At 41.3% G+C, this 22,285-nt stretch overlaps 1 protein-coding gene across 43 annotated transcripts in view; it reads left to right on the top strand.

The window, feature by feature from the left end:
* Nucleotides 1-22,285, top strand: part of RBFOX1 (RNA binding fox-1 homolog 1) — a 2,070,746-nt gene that overhangs the window by 2,030,759 nt on the left and 17,702 nt on the right. For 25 of the 43 annotated variants that reach the window (XM_058711260.1, XM_058711256.1, XM_058711262.1 and 22 more), the window contains 2 exons: nt 3,269-3,333; nt 21,951-22,003. In XM_058711260.1, the coding sequence (XP_058567243.1) occupies nt 3,269-3,333; nt 21,951-22,003 (118 nt within the window). The remainder of the gene's footprint in view (nt 1-3,268; nt 3,334-21,950; nt 22,004-22,285) is intronic. The other 18 variants (XM_058711264.1, XM_058711259.1, XM_058711245.1 and 15 more) reach the window with 1 other exon arrangement.

The raw sequence follows: 22,285 nt of genomic DNA, 5'->3' as shown, positions 1-22,285 counted from the left end.
TCAACATGAACATCCTTTGGTGCCAGCAAATGGAAATGAGCGCTCCTTTTTCAGATGTTAGCACAGAACCTTGGAGGAGCTCTGGCTATGCTCAGCGAGCTGCAAAATATGGAGCAATAAAATTGATTAGAGTCACCTGTTAGCAAGGCAAATTAAAGCAATTTGTATTTTTTGATCATTTTACAGTGTATGCACACATACACTGAGTTAATACACAACTCTGTTATTCCCCTAATACGGATTTTGTACAGAAGAAAAATAGCAAAGGAAAACAATGCAATAGAGAGATGTGGTGGGATCAAGCCACTTAATCCTTTTCCTTTTTCCACTTAGTACCTATGTGATGGATCTCATAGACCTGTACTGTCCAGCACTGAAGCCACCAGCCCCATGTGGCCCTTTCCATGTAAATTCAAATGAACTCAAATTAAATACAGTAAAAATTCAGTTTGCTCCACTAGCCACTTTTCTGGTGTTCGATAGTCACCAAGGACCAGGGACTACTGTCCTGGATGGCACAGATGTAGAGCATTGCCATCATCACCAACAGGCCTACTGGTCAGGAAGGAGACCACGGCTTAAGGTCAGAGTCTCCACTGACTCCACAGACTTCAACACACTGTGACCTTGACTTTTTTTTTTTTTTTTTTTTTTTTAATTTTTTTTTTTCAACGTTTATTTTATTTTTTGGGACAGAGAGAGACAGAGCATGAACGGGGGAGGGACAGAGAGAGAGGGAGACACAGAATCGGAAACAGGCTCCAGGCTCCGAGCCATCAGCCCAGAGCCTGACGCGGGGCTCGAACTCACAGACCGTGAGATCGTGACCTGGCTGAAGTCGGACGCTTAACCGACTGCGCCACCCAGGCGCCCCTGTGACCTTGACTTTTAAATAGGGAATGCTAGTTAGCAGCTTCCTGAATGACAAAGACACATGTCAAGATGTTGACCATTTGTACCTGTCTTGCATAAAAACACACACTTACTCTCCTTACATGGGCAAGTCATGTGAAAACAGTGGGGTGGATGGCCCTTCCCAAAGCTTCATAGACAAGCACATCGGTTGTGCACAAGGATCCCAATGGCACACACATCCATTTTATGTGCATACAGTGAATACCGACTGGCCGTCAGTGATGCTGATTTTCATCATCTGCTATTTCCACTGCAGCTGTTGTCTCCACTTCTTAAACTTGCTGCCCACTTTCACCAGTGGAAACGATCACAGAAGTTGGGAACACATACAGAGTGCAAACCCAGAGGGTTTTTTGCAAGGGGCTGTTGCTAGAAATCTTTGATGGGACCAAATTCACAGTCACAAATCATGACTGATTTACACGGCCCTCGATGCAGATACCTTTGCAATGGCTTTTGCTTTTTATTCTGGGAGAAAACATACACACACACACACACACACACACCCACCCACCACGTTGTCTCCATCAAACCTTTCAGCTGGTGGTAGTTAGTGCCTCCTAGCAATCAGAGAGCTATCTTCAGCCCCTCTCTACCTCATTGTTTAATACATACACCTGCACACCTGTGTCTTTCCGGACACATCATGAAAGCCAAGGAGATGGACAAGCAGATAAAAAGAACAACTGTAGAAATCTGGTGACCTAATTTCCCCTCAGCCCATCATTCTCTGTCTTGAGCTTGGTGATGGTGTGACAACTGCTTTGGTTTTACAACTCCTCAGTACATCTAATGAGTTTCCCTGTTTCCTAATTAGAGAACGTGGTGTTTGGAACACCAGGTGGTGTCTGGATAAGACCTGGTGGTTTTTTTTTTTTTGTAGCTTCCATGTTATTGTTCAAGGGAGACTTCTTTTCTTTTCTTTTTTGTAATACTGGCTCCAAATGATTGGTGACTCTGTCAGGATGTCTTGGATGTGTGTGCCTTCTCCAGGGCTGATCCAAAGAACAAGTTTCTCTAAGGACAGACTAGATTTTTGAATTGCTACATTAGAGGTGGCAGATATATCCTGAAAGTTAGCTGTTGCTAGAAGAGGGTAGAAATAAATTATTGAGACCACTTTGTCTACATTCTGAAAGATGTTTTTTGTAGCATTGATCTCCTTGTCCTACAACTCAGCTGTCTCCTATACGTGGAGCTAAATGTAACAGACCCCCCACTCCCGATTTTGTTGTTAGGTCCCCTCTGACACATGAGTGACTTTGCTGTTCAGTGTCCTCTAACACATCAGTCTGTTCAGAGCTGCCACTTTATGGAGAGGGTGAGAACTGTTTTCCCAGAGGATTATGGGACTGTGAATTCTAATTAGAACCCTAGTGGTCCCAATGTTACCGGTCGAGACTGGATCCTGTTTGTTAATTGTGCTGAGATCATTCGACAGTGGTTGATGTATTGCTGTGGTCTGCTAAGCAAGCTCAGTTATTTTCACAGTTTGATAATCAATGCTCCACTGAACACAATTCCTTTCGAATATGACCATTTGCTTGTCCTCTGCTTAATTGAACAATTGCATTTGCTGGTACATGCAACTAAATGTTAATTATTTTTTTCAGGTTCTTTTCTTAATGATTTTATTTACAAATTGGAAAGCTTTATCATATTTTCCACACCAAACAAATTCCCTATCTGAACCAGTGTTATATCTTAGCAGAAAAGACAGAATTTTTAAGAAGTGTTCACCATTCCATTTTTTAAAATAATTATGCAACACTTAGAAAGCTACACACAGTCTTCTTTAATTGCCTCAGTGGTTCAACAGCTACATATGCAAGAGATTACTAATAAACTTTCAATCAAAGCATTATTTTTTTACAAATACAAATGTAACACAGGAGGGCATTAGCTCAGCCTACATTGGATTTTCAAGGAAGTAATCAAGGAGTGTTTGAATGAAGCCTAAGTTAGTAGCTAATAAGTAAAGGGAAAGCATAATCATTTTTGAAACTCTGGAAAGTTCAGCAAAGTATAAAGAGTGTTTAAAGAATCCCCCGTAATCCTCCCCACCCCAAGACGATCACCATTAACCATGTAGGTACATCTCTTTAGAAGGGTAGGTGGCTTCTTCCTCTGGGATATGCTCACAATCGCTAACCTTTAACATCCAGCTGGGGTTGGTATCCAAGCCCCTGTCTCTCCAGTGTGTTTTGTTCTTCGCTCTGATACTAAGCTTTCATTAACCTCCACGTTAGACTGGTGGATGTGGGTAACTGCTGTTCTGGTGTGGTCTCCCAGTTGGGCGCCCCTGTGTTGGGCTCCTGTGCATTCCTAAGTCCGATTTCTCCTTGCGTTTTAGGGTGGTTACGCTGCATACCGCTACGCCCAGCCTACCCCTGCCACTGCCGCTGCCTACAGTGACAGGTAAGAGTCTCCCTTCTTCTGCTTGTCAACTACCTGGAAATGAACTTAGCTGGCGGGAGACGAGATTCTCGTCTGGTTTTGGTGCAAATGCATGACTTCTGGGGAGGCAGTGCCCAAAAAGTCATGTCCCACCGTGAAGGGAAATGGCGCCATGTAGAGGGACGATAAACAGTCAAGCCTAGACCATCCTAAACTCTTGCCCTCTCTGCTTGAAACACAGAATTGCTATGTCTGGTCCGAGTAGAGTTGCTTTCCAGATCTCTCCATTCCTGTAACAACACATCTTGCATGCACACACATACAGTCCCTGTACAGTCTTTCCACAGTCTTCTGTGTAACAAGCAGCCACGGTTTCATCTAACTCGTAGGAAGAACCCCAAGAAGACGATCCTACACAGGTTTCCCTCAATTTCGAGCACCTGGTGCCCCCCCCCTTTTTTTTTTTTACAACGTTTTACACCCAGTAAAGCATTCCCTCCACTGCATGTTTTAAATCTAGAACAAAGGAATGGGGGAGATGTATCTGGCATTCCTAAGATGATTCACTCTTTTTGGCAGTCCCAGTGTCCGATCCTACTAAGATAAGCCAACATTTATTCGTAACGTGCACCACATATAAAGACTGGCAGTGGAAGGGACCGAGTGGGTTTAAGAAATGCAGAAGTCAGAATGGATGGTGGGGGTGGGGGTGGGGGGGGGGTGGAGGGGAGCTTGATGACCCATTACCCAGGCTTAGCAGATAACTGGGTTTCTGAAATGGCAAGCCACAGCTATTCCTGTGTAGGTGCCTTGAAAAAAAAAACAAAGCGTGCGTTTCCATATTGAATGCAACTCGTTGGCTCTGTTTTCTGAGGACATAAACGTGAATGTTCAGAAGCTCTGCATGCACAAATGTGATCGAGGGTGCTTATTTTTGGTAATGACTCTTTTAATTTAAAAATATGTCTCATGAATAAAACAGTAATGGTAACAATTTGCATGTGTGGCTGAGGCATGCTGGGTCAGACAGGTAAGCAGGCAATGTACTTGACCCCTTGAATGGGAAGTGTCGGCAGCCTCTGGTTCTCCTTCTTCCCTGGCCCGTTGTGACTTAGTCCCTCTCTTGGTTTGCTGTGGTGTGCTTTTTCTGCAGCCCCATTCCATTTCTCACAAGATGTGTTGTGAGCTCGATGTAGCTACAGATTTCTTCCAAGGTAGAAGAAAGCAAAATCAACTCCTGAACCCCAAAAGCTGCACTTTGAAATCCCCATGCCTACACTTGTAATAAATGGCTCTTTGGCAAGAAAGGAGGGAGATCGCTATCTGGTTGTGTGCAGGTTTCATTACTACTTTCTTATAAACAGCCATAACGAGTTCCCAAGGCCGGAGGGAGCCTCTAAAGAAATCCACACAACATCAAGATACAGTTCTAAATGCATAAATTATCCAGTTACCCAGTAATCTTTTGCTAAGATGCAAAATACGTTTTATGTACGTTACTATCTTCAATCCACTTTGACACCGGACTAGGAAACTAGAGAGGGTCAATAAAGCTAATAAAATGATGTTAATCTTGAAATCCTCGAACTCATTCTCCAAATGAAAAGTCTTAATGCTATTAAATTCTGCACACTGAAGATTCACAAAGTATCAATTGTGATGTGGTTCATCTCCAACCCTTAATTATTTTTATGAAAATATCTCTAGATGCTAAATTCTCAAACACCCACTTTATATATAATTATAATCATAGTAACTTTAGTCTGCTGTATAATTATAAGAATCTTACATGGATTTATTTCTTTGGATTTTTATCTTGCTTCTCAGTATAAGTGCATCTTCCCCCAGGTTGGAAAAAGGTTAATTACAAAGATATACTTTAAATTGCCTTCTTCAATAAGACCAACCTAGACACTTTTTGAAAAATAAACAATATTTAATACTGTTCTTAGATAGAATTACTTGAGAATCTGGCCATCTCTATTGGCATTCATTTGAAAATTAAGTTAAGATGATGTTGCATTGGGGGTCACCCCGTGCAAATATGTGTATAAAATCTGTTATTTTTAATATTACTGATATTTCTCATTGGCAACGTGTCCTACCGAAAATTGCCCTCATTCTTGGATTGGTAAATCTTGAGTAGCCCTACAATTCCCACTTTAGAGGAATCGTTTCAGTGGAAGAAACCAAGTAAATATACTCTTGTCCATGTAATTGGCCTCATGCTGTTCATATACATTGGGTCTTCTTGGTTGCTGTAGAAATTGATCGCTAGCCCTATTTAACTTTATTGCAAGCAAGACAGTTGCCACAGACGGGATTATTGCATTGAGGTAAATGCAGGAATAGGTAAATTGCCAGAAAACAACCTTTAAAATGATATTTCTGGTTCGATTTGCAAAATGTATTTATGACATGATGGTACTTCCTTATATTTTCAGTAAGTAGGTAAAGAGAAGGAAGACCCTTCCCTTTGATAGAAGACACACGTTTGGGGAAAATATGAAATTGTCAGAATAGGTTTTGAATCCAGATGGAAGATGCCAAGTTTCTAGAATTTATCTCAGGGCAGTTGTGTAATAATTTATTTTTACACGATCACAGTGCAGTATCAGCCATGATAGATTTCTCAGTTCTTCTCGTCTGGAAGACAGGCAGGATGACAAAGAGTAAAACTTCTTAACCCAAAGAAACTCCTTCAGGATAGAAAGCAAAATCAGTAGGAATTGAGAGCATTTTGGTGATGCTCACTGGCTGTCAACTAAGTGAAAAGAGAAGCTGCAACGAGCTTTACTTGTAATCATGAGATTTGCTCCTCAGGCATGTGGAAAGCGAAAGAAGTTTGATGTCCCCCGTTGGTAGAATTTTGCCTTTTATCAGCACAAACTAAGCCCTCGTCAAATTAAAGATTCAGGGACCTTTGGAAAATGTTGAACCCCAGTAACCTCAGGACTGTCCAGAAGGTCCTTGATGGGTCCCTTGCAACTCCCTGCCCCATCATCTTCTTGGTTACATGATCACATGCTGATTATCTGGGAGCACCCTGAGAGTTTCTGACTGCTGACCTCCAGAATGAAGACCATCTGGTGTGGGCAGAGATTTCCCCAAAAGAAACAGACCTGCCTGGACTAGGTAATTGTATAGTCTCACTGACGAATTTAATGGGAATAGGCAAACGTATTTCCTTGGCATTTAGAAAACCTTTGGTAAGCACTTGCCTTCACCAAACCTTCCTTTTTAATCTCACTTTGATTTAGGGAAAGCCAACTGTCCAAACTCTCAAAGGGGATTGTTTTCTGAGCTTGAACCAATCAAAGCATGGCAGTGGGGCCGACGGTCATCTGGTCATTGCATGCCACTTGGTGTTGCTGATGTGTCCGTGATGCGTTCTGGATTTGACAGGTCCACCATCACATTAGCTCGATGAATGGCTTGCTTGAATTAAGCCTGGGGGTAGGCTTCTCTTTATGGATTGGCTCTTGGTTTCTTTGTGTTTTCTTGGTTTCTTTGTGACTTGGTTGTTGATGCATCTGTGAGCAGCCAAACCAGAAAGTGGGGCGGGAGGGGATATTCCCTATTCAGGGACTTGTGCCACAAATATTTGGGGATGTATGTATGATGTGTCTATAGCTTTGATGAAAATGTTCTCTCTCCAGAAAGGCAGACATTTGTCATTGCTTGTCCTGCTTGCTAAACATTCTAACATCTCCTAACAACCAGTGCATGAGAACGTCCCCCACATTAGTGCAGAAGGGAACTAAGGGTCTGATCAGCCAGAGAAGAAAGTAATGCAGAGTGGTTCGCTCGGAGATTTCATAATGATCCCGTTGCACTGATAGTTACCAAGGGCCATTTCTTCTTTCATGTAAGACATGTGTTTCCTTTGAAGATCCCCCAAAGTCAGCCACTTTGGACATAACAGTTATAGCCCCAGCCGCACAGGTGCCCCTAGCATGAGCGATAGAGACAACATGCAACAAGGTTTTGTTTCTTTTATTTTCTACTTTTTTTGTTCATTTGTTTTTTGAGACCTCAAAGTTTCATTGAAAACATTTTGTGTGACAAAAAAATGGTGGAATATTGGCAATTTCGTAGCTTAGTAGTTAAAATGCCCTAGAATCAGTAATCTTGCCCTCTGCCTATGAAATATATATATACATATACACACACACACACACATACACACACACTTCATATATATGTGTGTATGGTGTGTGTCCATGTACACATATGCTTAAATGAACACACACACACACACACACACACACACACAGCTGTGTCTTAGGCCCTCACAAAAGACTCCTGAGAGAATCCAGGTAAATCTTAATATAAAGAGGTCAGGACTTGTCAAATTCAGGCAGTCATAAGCCACATGCTAGAACATTTTTTTAATGTGATAGTCGTAACCTATTAATAGAAGTTTCTATTTCAGAGAGAAATAGATTAATAGTTCTTTTTTAAAAGTCAATAAGGATAAGTAGGCATGTCTTTGAGGTCATGGAGAAGTTGGTCTACCCCTATTTGAATTTATATGGGTGATAGAGATACATACATACATACATACATGGGTGGATGGATAGATGGATGCGTGGGTGGGTGGATGGATGGGAAGTTAGATGATAAATAGGTACACAGGTGGTTCGATGGAAGAGAGAAAAATGAGAGAGGAGAACAGAACAGAAGAGTGGAAGAAAAAGAAAGAGAGGGAAGGGAGGAGAGGAAGGAAGAGGAATGAAGGGAGAAAGGAGGGAAGGAGGGAGGGAGTGAGGAAGGAAGGCCACTCCTGGGACTGGTCAGGCATTAGCCATGCTTCTTAGATGTCAATACAGAGAGCTTATCTTTTACAAAACGATGACAACAGAAAATGGTAGCTTTGTTTTGTTTTTTGTTTTTTTCCTGTTTTATGCAATTTTGTTTTTAATGTTTTTACTTGGCAAAATAAATGCTGGCAGCTCTATAGTAGCCTTCCTATTAGATTTTTACATTTTCAATTTTTTTTTTCCTCTGAGACCACTGTTGAAAAGTAGAGTTAGTGCATTATAAACCTTAATGCCAGGGGTGGTTCTCAGTTGAATTAAAAAAAAAGCTGATGGCCCAGGTCGTGGAGACTGATGGCAATAGGAGTGTGTCTATCCCATGGCATCTCCCCAGCTGAGACAGGGATCCAGGGTCAGAAGGAAACTGGTTTGGATTTAGATTCTTACCTGTTGAGTCAAAACAGAGCAGCAAACAGCAGTTCTCTCTCTGTACCTTTGTTGACCCTGCCTTGTCGAAGCTGTTCTTGATTTTAGTTCTCTTTTCTGCTTTTTTCCACTTGCCCTGATCAGCTCTCCAGTGTTCTGCAATTCAAGAAAAGATGCTCTGTCAACTTGTAATGGAAATGTCACAGAAATGAGTCGCTAATGCCTTTATTTACATCCTACTATCCCAGTGCCCAGAAAGGCACATTCAGCTTTCTGAATTAGAACACCAAGCTGAATATATATATATGTATATATATATATATATATATAGAGAGAGAGAGAGAGAGAGAGAAACAATATATAAATATGTAATATATTCTTATTTTTATTTATATTCTTTTTCTTCTTTTTGGTTTAAAGTGCACTTTCTTAACTGATTCATTTGGTTTCTTTTTTTTTTTTTTCCAGCAAGTCAGGGTTCCCCTCAGGAGGAGAGAGGGTGAATGAAGCTAATTATTCTAGGCAGCTTTAGGGTAACTAGAAAGAAACATACGTTGTCTGTGAGCTTCCCATTACAAAGCACAGAAACCAGACGAAAATATGTTTCTTCAATAAAACTGGCGATATATATGACAGTGCTCCCGTTAATATGTCCATTAGTTGGAAATAGCGGACTGTACTCTTTGCCTTATTTACTAAGTCTTCTGGAAGTTGGAGGTGGTAGGCTAGCAAACTTGGATTCAAATCCTCTCTGACCGTGATAATACACTTATGAGCATAGCAGCAGTAACAGTGGCTCTGTATGGAGTCCTGACCAGTGCAGGGCTGTGCTATGTGCTTTCCAAATACAATGCCATTGAGCCATCCAAGGATGCTGTAAAATTGATGTGGCCCTTCCATTTTACAGATTGGGAAGGCAAGGCTTCGAAGAGCGGGCAAGTTTTCTTCAGCTCAGCTCCGAAGCTAAAGAATGTGCCCTTAATCACTAGGCTCTGTCTCATTTCACTGGAACAATCTTGAGAAGTAATTTCTTCAGATGACATTTCATCTCATATGGGTGTATTGACTCCACCTTACACGGTGGTTTGGAAGTATTGACACAATGGCTGTGAGATACTCGGCACAGAAAGGGCACTATATAAAGTGTTCTTGTTTTTTACTTTCCTGTGTTCCCATAAGAGTTGTAAATCTGGATGGCAAGAAGGAGGAGAACAAAAATACCTAGGTTATGTCGCTCCACCCAAACCTCTAAAATTCAGGGGTTTGAATCTGTTATTTCCTTAACAGGTTCTGGAGTCATTGAAAGTGTTTAGGAAAGATAATGGCCAGACCGACCGGGCTAAGTTATGGTGTAGACAAGCCTTTTAAAACTTAATAGGTAGGATTATATGCAAATCTAATTCTTTTTACTCCAGTGAGTTCCAGGAATCATTTGTTGGGTTTTGCTTTGTTTTTGTTACAGACAAACTTACTTAGGGGAAGGGCCATTTAAGCCCTTCAGTTTCTCAGTTATCCAAAGTTTGGATTTTGAGATGTCAGCGCTCCTTAAAGTAAGGAAAGTATAGTATCTTCCCTGTCACACTTTTTTTTCCTTTTCACCATGTAGATTTTCTATTTCTATTTTGAAGTTACTTTTTTTGGTAGCGTCTCTGCATGTCTGGTACTGTGTAGAACATTAGAACACACAACCTGAGGAGAGAAGCGGTGTAGTTAGCGTGACCCCAGAAATGACTGTCCAGAATGTGACACTTGAGACAGAGAAGGAGTGTCCTGTTATTAAGAATGAGTCCGGGACAGAAAGCTTCAACCGGACTGTCCCAGATCAAGCAGAACATGTATGCTCATCCTAGGCAGATTCTCCATGTCCAAAGACTGGACTTCACACCCAGAGTCCTTTAGTCCAGGTCCTGGGCTGTTTCTGCCTCCTTACGCAATTGTTAACAAAGTCAGGGCAAGTCATGTTTACATCCTCAAATCGTCGTAACTAAGACATGAGTTAATGATGAACACATGAGTCAAATTTCATGTTGTCAAAACCAGCAATAATTTATTTTCCCTATGGATCAAATAGTTCCTATTGGGCCTTCACCAAAAAACAAAAGTTATGATAACTAAGATAAATTACTTTTTCTGCCCATCTGCTGTGTAGATTGACAGTGATTTCATCTAGTAACAATTGAGATGGCTCTGATATAGCGGAGGGGACAGATACTCTTGATAGTGGCATCAATATGATTTTTGAAACTCGTGTTTATGGACACAAAGCTCTTGGTGCTAAAAATAAATATAGCTGTTACTGATGGACTTCCTTAGTTTCTCCTATTGTTAATTTACAGACATGCATGCATGCATACACACACACACACACACACACAGGTTAAAAGAGAAAGTGCTCAAATTTCTCTTTCAAGAACTAATTGCCTTTGGTCCGAAATCTATAATGGCTTCTTAACAACTGCTATGCACTATTGGATGAATATGTATGCAATTGAAGCCGTTAAAAAAAAAAGAACCAAGACTGTAATAGTCAACAGACTGGACCAACAAGGAGTTGGGGAGACATTAAAGGAAATTCCAAACCCAGTAGACCATAGCTGTCACAGCCATGTGGGTAGACACTTTTGCCAGTGAGGAGACAAGATGTAACAACTCCTTTGGTCATGTCATGGCCTAATTACACACTTCTCAGGTTGCAGATCATTGACTTGATAGGCCACAAAGAAGCAAATAAAACCTATCCTATAGTAGCATCATCAGGATCCTTCAGCTGTGAAGGGTTTCGAGACAGGTGAGAAAGCCTGGTACTTTCTAGAGGCAGGTCAGAAACTTCCAAGGAGAATGGGTACACGGAGACTCTGGAGGAGCCCTTTCCACAGCAAATACAGAGCTCCTCATGGAAGACAGCTTCCCAGTCAAGGAGAAGGAAATACACACACAATAGAATCTTAGTTCATAAATGTGACAAACATTGAACACACTCTACTTCTTTGCTTTTTTTTTTTTTTTTTTTGTCTTTTTTGTCCCTGTGTAATACACTATAGGCTGTCTTTTAAGGTAAGAAGGAACTTTTCACTAAAAATTTCTAGTATTTCCTTTAAAGTTATCGAAACAAGTTCTGAGAGAAGTTTAAATTTTTTCCCAGTAGAACTGATTTCTGTTTAAATGTGGCCTCTGTGCTATTTCCATATTTGTGTGCAGTAGGTGCATGTGAACAGTCATTGTACAGAAATAAATGATTTCTCATGATTTTCTCCCTGGCGTGAATCACAGTGATTGATTCCTCTGGAATTAAATTCTCCTCAAAACCATAGTGTAGTTCATACTTAATTAACACAAAACGTTTAGAGTAGGGACCACTATCAGGAATTACAGAGACGGTAGTTTGGAGGTGAATGTTTGAGGCAATCTCTGTAAGGAGTAACTAACTCATCAATTTTGTCATTGTTCCTGGGCTTATTCTTGCCACATTAGGATGTGTGAATGTTTGAATAGATCAGTAGATTGTGGAGAGATGAGACATAATCAAAGCTCAACACCCTTTTCCCTTAATTATCGTAATCACTTAAATTGAAATGCTTTGGACTTGAGATTATAGAAATACACCAAACATCTGATAACCTGCATCAGCACTTTGTACTGCGTTTGTAGGCTCAGAATGCCTTTACAAAGAAAACCATGATTGTTGGATGCTTCGATCAGCCTCTCAATCTCCATCTCTGTTCATGGTCCACTTTTGTAATTTGAAGTTATAAACTGCATTAAAAGATGAGGGACATGTTTTCTTCACCGTTTCTGCATAGGTAGAGGGTGTGTGGGCTACATTTAGTTAGTAGGATATGAGCTCAGGTGGTCAGGTGGGCGCATGTTAAACATGCATCCCGGACACTATCAGCTGCAATAGCCTTCCCGGAATGATGGATTGTTTCTCTGCTATTCTTTAAATTATTGTCTTCAGTTTCTCTATCTCAAAATTAAACAATGGAGAAAGAGTGATCGCCTTAGTCCATTCTGAAATTTTAAGATTGGAGTGGCTCATTGTGAGGGTCCCAAGAGCCCTGCAAAGCATGGTTCCCACACCAACCCAGTTGGCCTCACCAGGAGCTTGTGGGAAATGCAGAATCTCAAACCCACCCCAGCCCTGTTGTGTCAGAATCTGTACCTTCAAGATCCCCGGGTGGTTTGGATGACATTTGAGAAGCACCCCCACAGAGGGCAAGCTTCAGTGCTACCCCCTATGCAGCAAATAAGGTTGACATTCTACAAAGCTTGAAGCATATAGGAGAATTTGTCTTAGCAAATTGTTGGTTTGTAGTCATTTCTCTACTTTCCCTTCCTCAGTGAGAAAATAAGAACCATCCATGGTTGGAGGTCCCTCGCAATCCGTCCTGAGGGAACTCCCCCTCCCCCAACTAGTCTAGGGCCACGATCGATCATTTTCTTTACCCTAAAGATTTCTGTATAATGCAAATGATTTCATGCTAGTATTTTCTCATTGACTGTGTAATAACCTCAGGCTGATGTAAACCATACCCTGGAAAAATCCCACCGGATTCCTCTTCCCTTTACTGAGCCTCAGTTTTCTCATTTGCTAAATGGAGACCATCATACCAGCTACAGTCAGGAGATGAAGGTGAACATTACTTCATAAACTACAGGAGGTGGTGAAAATGAGTGGGGTTCTCAATAGCTCAACTGTTCACTGACAGATATTTTAGAGTATAAGGTATTACTTGAAAGCACTGAGTATATCCAGACCAGAGCAAACAAAATTAAATCCACTTGAAAGTGGGAGTCATTTTTAGATGAGGCTCTAATACCCCTGTAACACTAACATTCTGGGAACCTGTGCCTTACTCAGCTGCCCACAACTTAGAAATTGTCTGCTCAGGATTTGAGGCAAAGTCTTTTGTAATCACTGTACCTACTTCGAGGCACGCATTAGCAAATCTTTGCTGTTCATCTGTAGCATATGATCAGGGATTTAGATTTAGGCTAACATTACTTACTAAAGAGATAATGCAGGCAAGCTAAGGGACCTGTTTGATCCCCAGCTGCCTCATCTTTAAAGTGGGGCTATTGAGTGATGCCTGCCTGATTGGGTTGTTGTTGAATTAGTGTGGTCATGAGCAGAGAGCTCCTTAAGTAGCACCTGACACTAAAGGACTCTCAGGATGGGGTATTACCATTAGCATCACTAAACGATGGGTGTATTTTGTTTTGTTCCTGTAGGAGCAAGTTTTCTGGCTTAGAAGAATATTTTGACCATGGAGGGTTTTATTTTTAAATCTTGACTTCCATTTTAGAAATATCAAAATAGGGATACCTAAAATGTGCTAAGGGAGTAGATCTTAAGTGTTCTCACCACACACAAAAAGTAACAATATGAAATGATGGATATGTTGATTAGCTTGACTGTGATGATCATTTCATAATATGCACATATATTAAATCATCTCTTTTAAAAAGTACATCCTACAACCCAATTATATTCAGTTTTCTTTTTAAGTTTATCTATTTTGAGACAGAGCGTAAGTAGGGGAGGGGCAGAGAGAGAGAGAGAGAGAGAGAGAGAGAGTGAGTGAGAGTGAGAGTCAGAGGGAGTCCCAAGCAGGCTCCACACTGTCGTGCAAAGCCCAATGCAGGGCTTAAACTCATGAACTGTGAGATCATAATCTGGGCCAAAGTCAGATGTTTAAGTGACTGAACCACCCCAGCACCCCATATATTAATTTTTATTTGTCAACCATACCTCAATAAAACTTGGGGAAAAATAGTTTGGGCCAAAAAAAAAAAAAAAAATTCTGAAGGAAGAAGCCACTGGACCCATGAGATCAAACAGCCTGTTTTTGTGTTCATCTTTCTCTTTTCTGTGTTTGGAGGAGTCCAGGCTACCAGGGACACGTCAGCTTTGTAGGAAAAATGACCAGTTCCTGTGGCATAAACCCAGCCCCCACATTACCACTGCTTTAGATTTCTGTACAACCAGTTTGTGTACAGAGACTTACTTTTCAAAAACTGAAACGAAATCTGCCTCTGTTGCTCTTTTCTCATTGCCACTGGTGAGAGCTCCAGTATCTCGGGGTAGTTGTGGGTTATCAGAATCCCCTGGGGATTTGGAAGGTTCTGGACCTTTCCACCACCGCACTCACTCCATTGTGCACATAACTCATAGGTGGGCGCAGACCTTCTCAGCGTGGCCTCTCCGGCCTCCAGAGCCTCAGCCCCAATACCATGTGCTCCTGCCCACCTCACTAAGCACGGAACTCCTCTCCTCTACAGGACAGCTGCTTCCCCATGAGAACACACATAGCTGTTCCCAGAACTGGCCAGACCCATTTCCAACCCTGCATCAGAAAGTCGATCTCTTTTAGGAGCTCCTCTGTGTCCCTCTCATCTTCTGGAAGACAAGGTTGGACCTTGTCTTCCCGGAGGCACCTGTAACCTCAAAGGGCTGTTCCCTGTCCCCCTTCTGGCCTAAAACTGTGAAAGCCCTGCACTTAAAAACACAAATGCCTTTTCTCTTTGGGGAGAGAAGACAGCTATCCTTCATGAGTTCGCACAGCCCAAAAAAATAAATGGCCGTTTACCCACAAATGAAGTGCTTTCACATTCATGCTCTCATCATAGTGCAAAAAAAATAAAACAAAATAAAATAAATCTAAGGGAGGCCTGTGCTATTTGTATCCCCATTTTCCAGATGAGGAAACTGAGGCCCAGGAAGGTGACAGGGCAGGGCTTCCAGATTCACCATTTGTTCTCTTTTCCCTGAGGAAAAAAGTAGGGGGAACTGAGGAGATTGCTCAAGTTTGGAGAAACTAAAATTACAGAATTGGACTGCTCTCTGGGTCTCCAGGGAATGGGCACGCACTTGGATTTGAATTTCTTAAACCCAGAAGTTTTGGATGGAATATTCAAATTGAGGATAGATCCAGAGCAGTCACCTCCTTTCCCAAGTAAACTTTAGTTTTCAAAATGTGCTCAGTGTTAGCATTAGCAACTGCAACTAAATGAAATGATTCTAAGTGTATGTTAAAGGGAAATGCTTTCCCTTTAAAGATGAAAAGGATCGGGAGAGACCCTTTCAGAGGATTCTACAGTCATTCTGTCTGTTTGCTTGCTGCTTTGTCTGTTTACACCCCATCTCATTCTACAGTTTGCCACCGCCTCTCCAAGTACATGTAATTCAATACTGAAACATAAATAGAAATAACGACAGGGCAGTGAAAAACATAAATTTGAATGGGCTTTTTATAATTGTAGAGTTTTAGAACTGAGTCGGGGGAAAGGAGGTAAAATACTGATTGCAAATGTGTAAAATTGAAATATAAATTAGGTTATGAGCTTCCAGACAGCCAAGCCCAATACAAATGCTGCACAGTGATTTAAAGGCCAGGAGCACAGGGTCCCATCCCTTTGGCTTAGCTGGGTGTCTGGCAGGTAGCAAACCCTCATGAACCATCTGAGAATTCAGTGAACAAGAGGAGTGAGCTATTCAGTAAAGTCAGCAAAAAGAATTTTAATGGAAGCACCTTATTTCTGCATGTTATGTGTAACTATTCAGAAGACGTTCATGGCTGGATTCCATATGACCCTTCCAGCAGCTTCTTAATATGAACAGGAAGAATTCCTGATTAGTGTGTGTTTCTACCTTAATCCCTCTAGAAGGAGGCATCGTGGTAAGCACAGCACAGTTTTAAAAATTAATAAGTAATGTATTAAACAATATATATAGTTATTATAATAATATAATTTCCAAAAACTAAAATATCAGCAATTAAAAATGTGGCTGTCAACATTAGTACCGTTTAATTGAAAAACCAGAGGACACAGCTCTCTTCCCTGCAGAGTCAGGGCACTTAAGTTCAAAGAAATAGTCATACAGTGAAATGTCAGTTCTCAGTGCTGGCTGACACTTGGGATCACCAGAGTGGCTTTTCGGGAATACCTGGGCCTGGGAATTACTCTCAAAGATTCTGACGTAAAAAGATTGGGAAATGGACCTGGTCATTAGTATTTTATTTTTAAAAAATTATATATACAGCATTAAGATACTCTGCCTTACAACCAACAGGTGCCCAGAATCTACAGATAGAATTAATTTGACTTTGTGCACTGCTGTCTTGGGACATCTTGACTGCCATGTGCCGGAGTTGAAGACTAACTTCTAAGGCCCTAGGGAATTTGCACTAGATAGCCTTGGAGGGTTTTAATCACATGTAAGTGTGTGTGTGTGTGTGTGTGTGTGTGTGTGTGTGTGTGGGTGTGGGCTTGCTAGCTTCCATATTCATAGCATTAGATACTAGAAGACTGCCATGAGTGATATCCACCCAGAGTTTTGCATAACAATAGTGACATGACAGAATTAAAAGGCCAAAGAATGAGAAGTGACCAGAATTTCCAACAGTAAAACTGAACACCAGTGTTCTTTGATGGGAGAACATTTCCTGTCTGCCCTCCCTCCTCCCCTGCCTGTGCCCCAACCTTTACTCTGTCTCCATACCTAGCTTCTCACATTCCCTCCAGCAATACTGGCTGGCTACTATTTTAATTTGACTCTTAGAGTTCAGCCATGGGTAATTTTTAGAAGAAAGAAAATTACAGAGAGATGAGATTTCGCCTAAGAAGAAAAGTGGGGTAGAAGGATGATGTGGCAGGTCACAGGACTAATTTAAATGTACCACCAGCTGAGTCAGATGCAGAGTCTAGATGGTTGGTCTATGAAAACCATCGTAAAACATAATGAAGTCTGGTGATAGAATGAAAAAGACCATGGCCCGTGTCATTCCACATTGCAAGTTGCTAAAGCAGAATATAATTATCCCTCTCAAACTTCAATTAACATCATACTCAAAGGAGAATCCAGATTCTGTGTTATTTTGTCGGTAGGAATGAAAGGTTCAGGACAGTTTCAGGAGGTTCCTCCGTAGAGACGTTTCACTCCACTGCTGACTCAGCACCCCAACATGGGTGCCCCTCAGCACAATCTTAGTGAAGAAGAGTTGGGGTCTTGAGCCAACCCAGCTGTGTTCAGATTTCACCTTCACCAACTTGCACATGGTCATGACCTACACCTCCACTTCCTCATCTATAAAGACTGGGATAGGAAGAGGGGGTGTAGAGAAAATTAAATCAGTTAATACATAGATACAGGGCTTGGCCACCTCCTGTCATGGATAAGTACTCCATCGACATCGGGTCACTGGCTCTTTGACACCAACACTCCAAAGAGCCGAGACGAATGTAGCCTTCCTCGTGCTCAGCGATCAACCGTTTCATTCTTTTTCCTAAATTAGTAATCCTCCCTCCTCCCACAAAGCCTCCCCCTGTCAATCTTCCTGGGAGAGTAGGAAGATTTCTGAAATGAAAATGGGACTGAACTTGCAGGAAATTTCTCCGCAGTGTTCCCAGATTTCCCCATGGTAAGAATTACCTGGAATGATGATTCTCTTCCAGGAGCACCAGACACTTAGGACTGGTGAATGGGTCCCCAGAGCTTGTCAGTAACCAGGCCTGGGTTCTCACCAAATGGACAGATGTTCACATCTCTTTCCTGGAAGTTCTGATTCAGGGGGTCAGGGCTGAAACCCAGACGTCTATTTTTAGCATCTATATTTTAGCACTCTAATTAATTCTTATCTTCAGGGAAGTTTGAGAAATTCTGCAGTAGAGAGAGGGTTCAAAAATAGAAAGGAATCCTAGGTGAAAAAATTGGTAAAGAGAATTAGATGCAGACTCAGAAGGCAAGTGGAAAGACCCAGCAAAGATCCTCTTGAGTTTGTTCATGGAAGATACTGAAACAAGAGAAACACGGGGGGAATTAGATACAGAGAGCATGACATTGTGGCCACCGTTAGACCACCTTCACTTTCAGAAATGAGGTTCTTTAAGTTTTTTAAGAATAGTTGGGGATATATATATATATATATATATATATATATATATATATATATATAAATTTTAGAGAGGTAAGGAGGGGAAAGGGGAGAGGGAGGTAAAGAGAAAGGGGGGGAAAGAGGGGGCAGGGGGAGAGAGAGAGAATCTTAACCAGGCCCACACTCGGCACAGAATCCTACATTACCTGCTGAATATTTCCTAAACTACCTCATTCCACACTCTGCCCCAGACCAATTAGGCTAGGACCACAGGAGAAGGGCCTGGGCTTTCCCGTTATTTTCACCTCTCCCTGTGAGTCTAAGGAACTAGACTTAACCATTCAGCTAGACAAGTGGCCCTCAGCCTTGGCTTGTATGAGAGTTACCTGGAGCTCTTTAGAAACTACAAACACCCAAGACCCACTCACAGAGATTCCCATATAACCAGTCTTAGGTGTAGCATGATCACTGAGAATTTTAGAAGGGCACCAAGTGTTTTTACAGTGTGCAGCCAAGGCTGAGAACCACTTGGCCAGACTTTATCCTCTGTAACCAGTTTTCTGAAAATCAGGGGCAGCTGCTCTTGCAGTTTAAATTCTTTGGTCTGTGTTGAGAGTGCAGAGCAGACTAGGAGTAGCATGGGGGTCAAGACCCATGCCAGTCTCCTCTCTCCTCCTGAGAGGTGAGCCCACCCACACTGTCCAGAGTGCACATGCACTGCTTTGGTCATTTAGTTTGCCCTGCCCTTGCTTGGGGGTAGCAGATTTCCCAGCTACATTGTTAATCTCTTTGATCATACCTCTCTCTGGTCATTTGGGGTAAATGATTCCACTGAGAGGGTCATGGATGATCCACATATGGGGCTGAGAGAGATGGTTTTTGTCTTAAAGGTCAACTGAGGAGAGACAGAACTGTATATCAGAATTGCCTAACAGTGGACAGAGACATCACCATGAAACCTATCCCTTATAATTCTTCCCAGATTCCTCTGTTGGCCTCCCATGTGGGCCACATTGGCCTGATATCCCTCCCCAGGCTATTATTTGGCAGACATCTCCTTTTGTACTTATAATCAGTGTAGCGGGAGGGCTGATCATGCAGGTTGACTCCATGGAATTAATGAGCTCCATAAAAAGGCAGTTTTCTGAAATGGATGTAGTGGGATTGTTTGCGTGGAATTAAAAGAAAATAAATAGCAGTAGAGAACTGATACATCCAAATAACTATTTTGCAAATACGTTTTAATAATTCTTTTTTGGTACTGCCACAGAGTCCATGATATATCCCTTAAAATATCACTACTGGCAATAACTTTATGCTTTGATGTAGATTTGATTTGATAGTCGGCCATCTTCTGAGCCAACTCTCCGAGTCATACCCTTTGTTCAGAGATTTTTCTCAGGAATCCTAGAGACACTCTAAAAAAATTCAAGATATATAAGTTGCCCGAGAGAGAGAGAGAGAGAGAGAGAGAGAGAGAGAGAGAGAGACAGACCTTCTGCTCAGGTCATAATCTCACGGTCTGTGAGTTTGAGCCCTGTGTCACGCTCTGTGCTGACAGCTCAGAGCCTGGAACCTGCTTCAGGTTCTGTGTGTGTGTCTCTCTCTCTCTCAAAATAAATAAGCATTAACAAAAATTAAGACAAAAAAAAAAAAAAAAGAGAGAATGTATCATGTCCCAAGGAAGAGTGCTGTGAAACACAACCATCACATGTTCTAAAATTCTGGTACAATTAAAGACAAAGGTCTGATGTCTTTGTAAATATACTGGTAGGTTGTGTTCTTAAAACTTCTTCCTTCTTCAGTCAGTCACCATTGTATATCTGTGTTGGTTGCCTCTTGTGGTTCTCCTAATGTCTGGCAGGAGGGACAGTTCTGTAGGGAAAATGCAGAAGTGAGATACAAGGTGGCAGATTATTCTGGGACGATAGGGTCTGAATTGGATAGAACCATCTCACTAACGAGGCCCACCCTATAGTTGAGGAATGGCTATACCAAAGAGTTTGCCCCTTTGGATGCACCAGGCTGCCGCTCTTGGTAATAAAGTGTTATTCTTGTGAGCATACTATAAACAGAAGTCCTTCCAAGGGCTTGTTTGGTCCATACACATATGAATTTCATGCATGCAATTTGAGCTGCCCATATCGTGTTCCCCCTTGAGGCATTCAGAGGTGAACAAGTGAAAACAAATATTCAAACCCAAATATCTTCATTTTCAGGGATATTAATTGTACTGCTCCTCAAACCTCAGAAATTTGAAGCCAGGTATTGGTGGGGCTCAAAAAGTCTGTGTCCAAGCAGAAAGAGAGCAGGAATCCAGTGACACTAACGTTCTTATTCTTTTAAGAGAAGTGATAAATGAACTTGGCTGTGACTTTTGTTATATGGAAGAAAGACATAAGAAATACTATTTTCAGAGCATGTATAATTTTGTTTAGATTTCATTGGTGTGGAAATAGCTAGAATTTTCAAGTGAATGCCAAATTCTAGTGAATTTTCCAGTGGTAGCTCTATTTATATTTCAGAGTGTACCTCTTGCAAAAGTAAAACTTTCTTAAGGTGTTTTAAGAAATGTTCAATCACTAGGTACTTTTTGGAATCATTAAAACATTTGAAGAAGACCAATCAAAGACCCCAAAAATGCATTTAATCTTGCTTCTTAATGATTCATACACTACAGAAAAATCTAACAAACAAGAACCAGAAGGCTCTATCCTACTGCTTCTGAGGCATTTAAGATCCCAGCTAATCTCATTGGGGCATTTTTATAATCTGCCTCCCACAGACGTTCTCATTTCTAGAGAAATAAACAGTGTGTCTGAATTAGAACACATTTCATTGTGAAAATGCCACAGTTGGAAACATCTTAAGAGAGTTTTATCATCTTCCTGGATTTACTAAATCAAAGTAAAATAGCATTTTCCATTTTAATTTTCTTTTAAACACTGCATCATTAAAAATAATTCGGTGAGATGGGATTTACTCCAATAGAGGAATTCTCTTACGTTCTTTGTGTAGCCAGCCTAGTTTGGTGAAGAAATTATTATCTATAACATGAGACCATATAACCATTCTCTTCTGAAATGACAGCAATTTCTTTTTCTTTCCTTTAAAATTTTTTTGATATTATACTACAGTAATAAAGTCTGGAATTTTATGATTTTTCGTAGCTAGCTGCAATACCCCATTTTTCCTAATGGACAGTCTGTATTTTCTTTAAATGTAATTTGCATTTAGTGTAGAAATTCCAAGTGCAGTTTGAGATGCCCCGGCCTTAGAAACATATCCTCGCGTGACGTCCTGGTAACACTCAGTACTCCTATGTCAGTGCAATAGTGTGTACACACACACCCCACCCCCGTTCTCACATCACCCCCGATTCCACTGGTGAGGCCCCCCGCATGCCTGGTTCATGATCCTTCTAAACTCTCCCAAGTCCTAGCCACATCAACACTTTCCCTTGCAACATCCATTCGAACACAGCGCCCTCCCTCCCCGCATCTGAATACATCTACCCAGTTGGCAGAGAGCACATTTCTCCCTGAGCGAGCAGTATTGTGAATTTTATCTTCTCTTCCAGAAATCAGTTCGTCTTCGTTGCAGCAGATGAAATTTCTTGTAACACCTCTGCAGGTAACAAACATTGCTACTTCTTGACGCATCCATCCAAGTCTCAATATTCTTTCTTTCTTTTTGTTTTTTTTCCTTCACATGCTGCAATTGGTCACTCTAGAAAGTTGAGTTGAAAAAAAAACAAAAACAAAGTCCATATATCTTTGGAGTATAGCTGAAGCCTTGAGCCTCTGTTGTCTAAAAAGACACCAGGCGTTTTGCTAACTTGGGTACTTTATTTCCAGTTTTAATAGTACATGACCTAGAAAAGTAAGACTGTGTTGGATGAAGCCACAATGCAAT

The sequence above is a fragment of the Neofelis nebulosa genome, chromosome 18, assembly GCF_028018385.1.
Source record: "Neofelis nebulosa isolate mNeoNeb1 chromosome 18, mNeoNeb1.pri, whole genome shotgun sequence".
NCBI lineage: Eukaryota > Metazoa > Chordata > Mammalia > Carnivora > Felidae > Neofelis > Neofelis nebulosa.
This window is presented reverse-complemented; position numbering and strand designations above follow the sequence as displayed.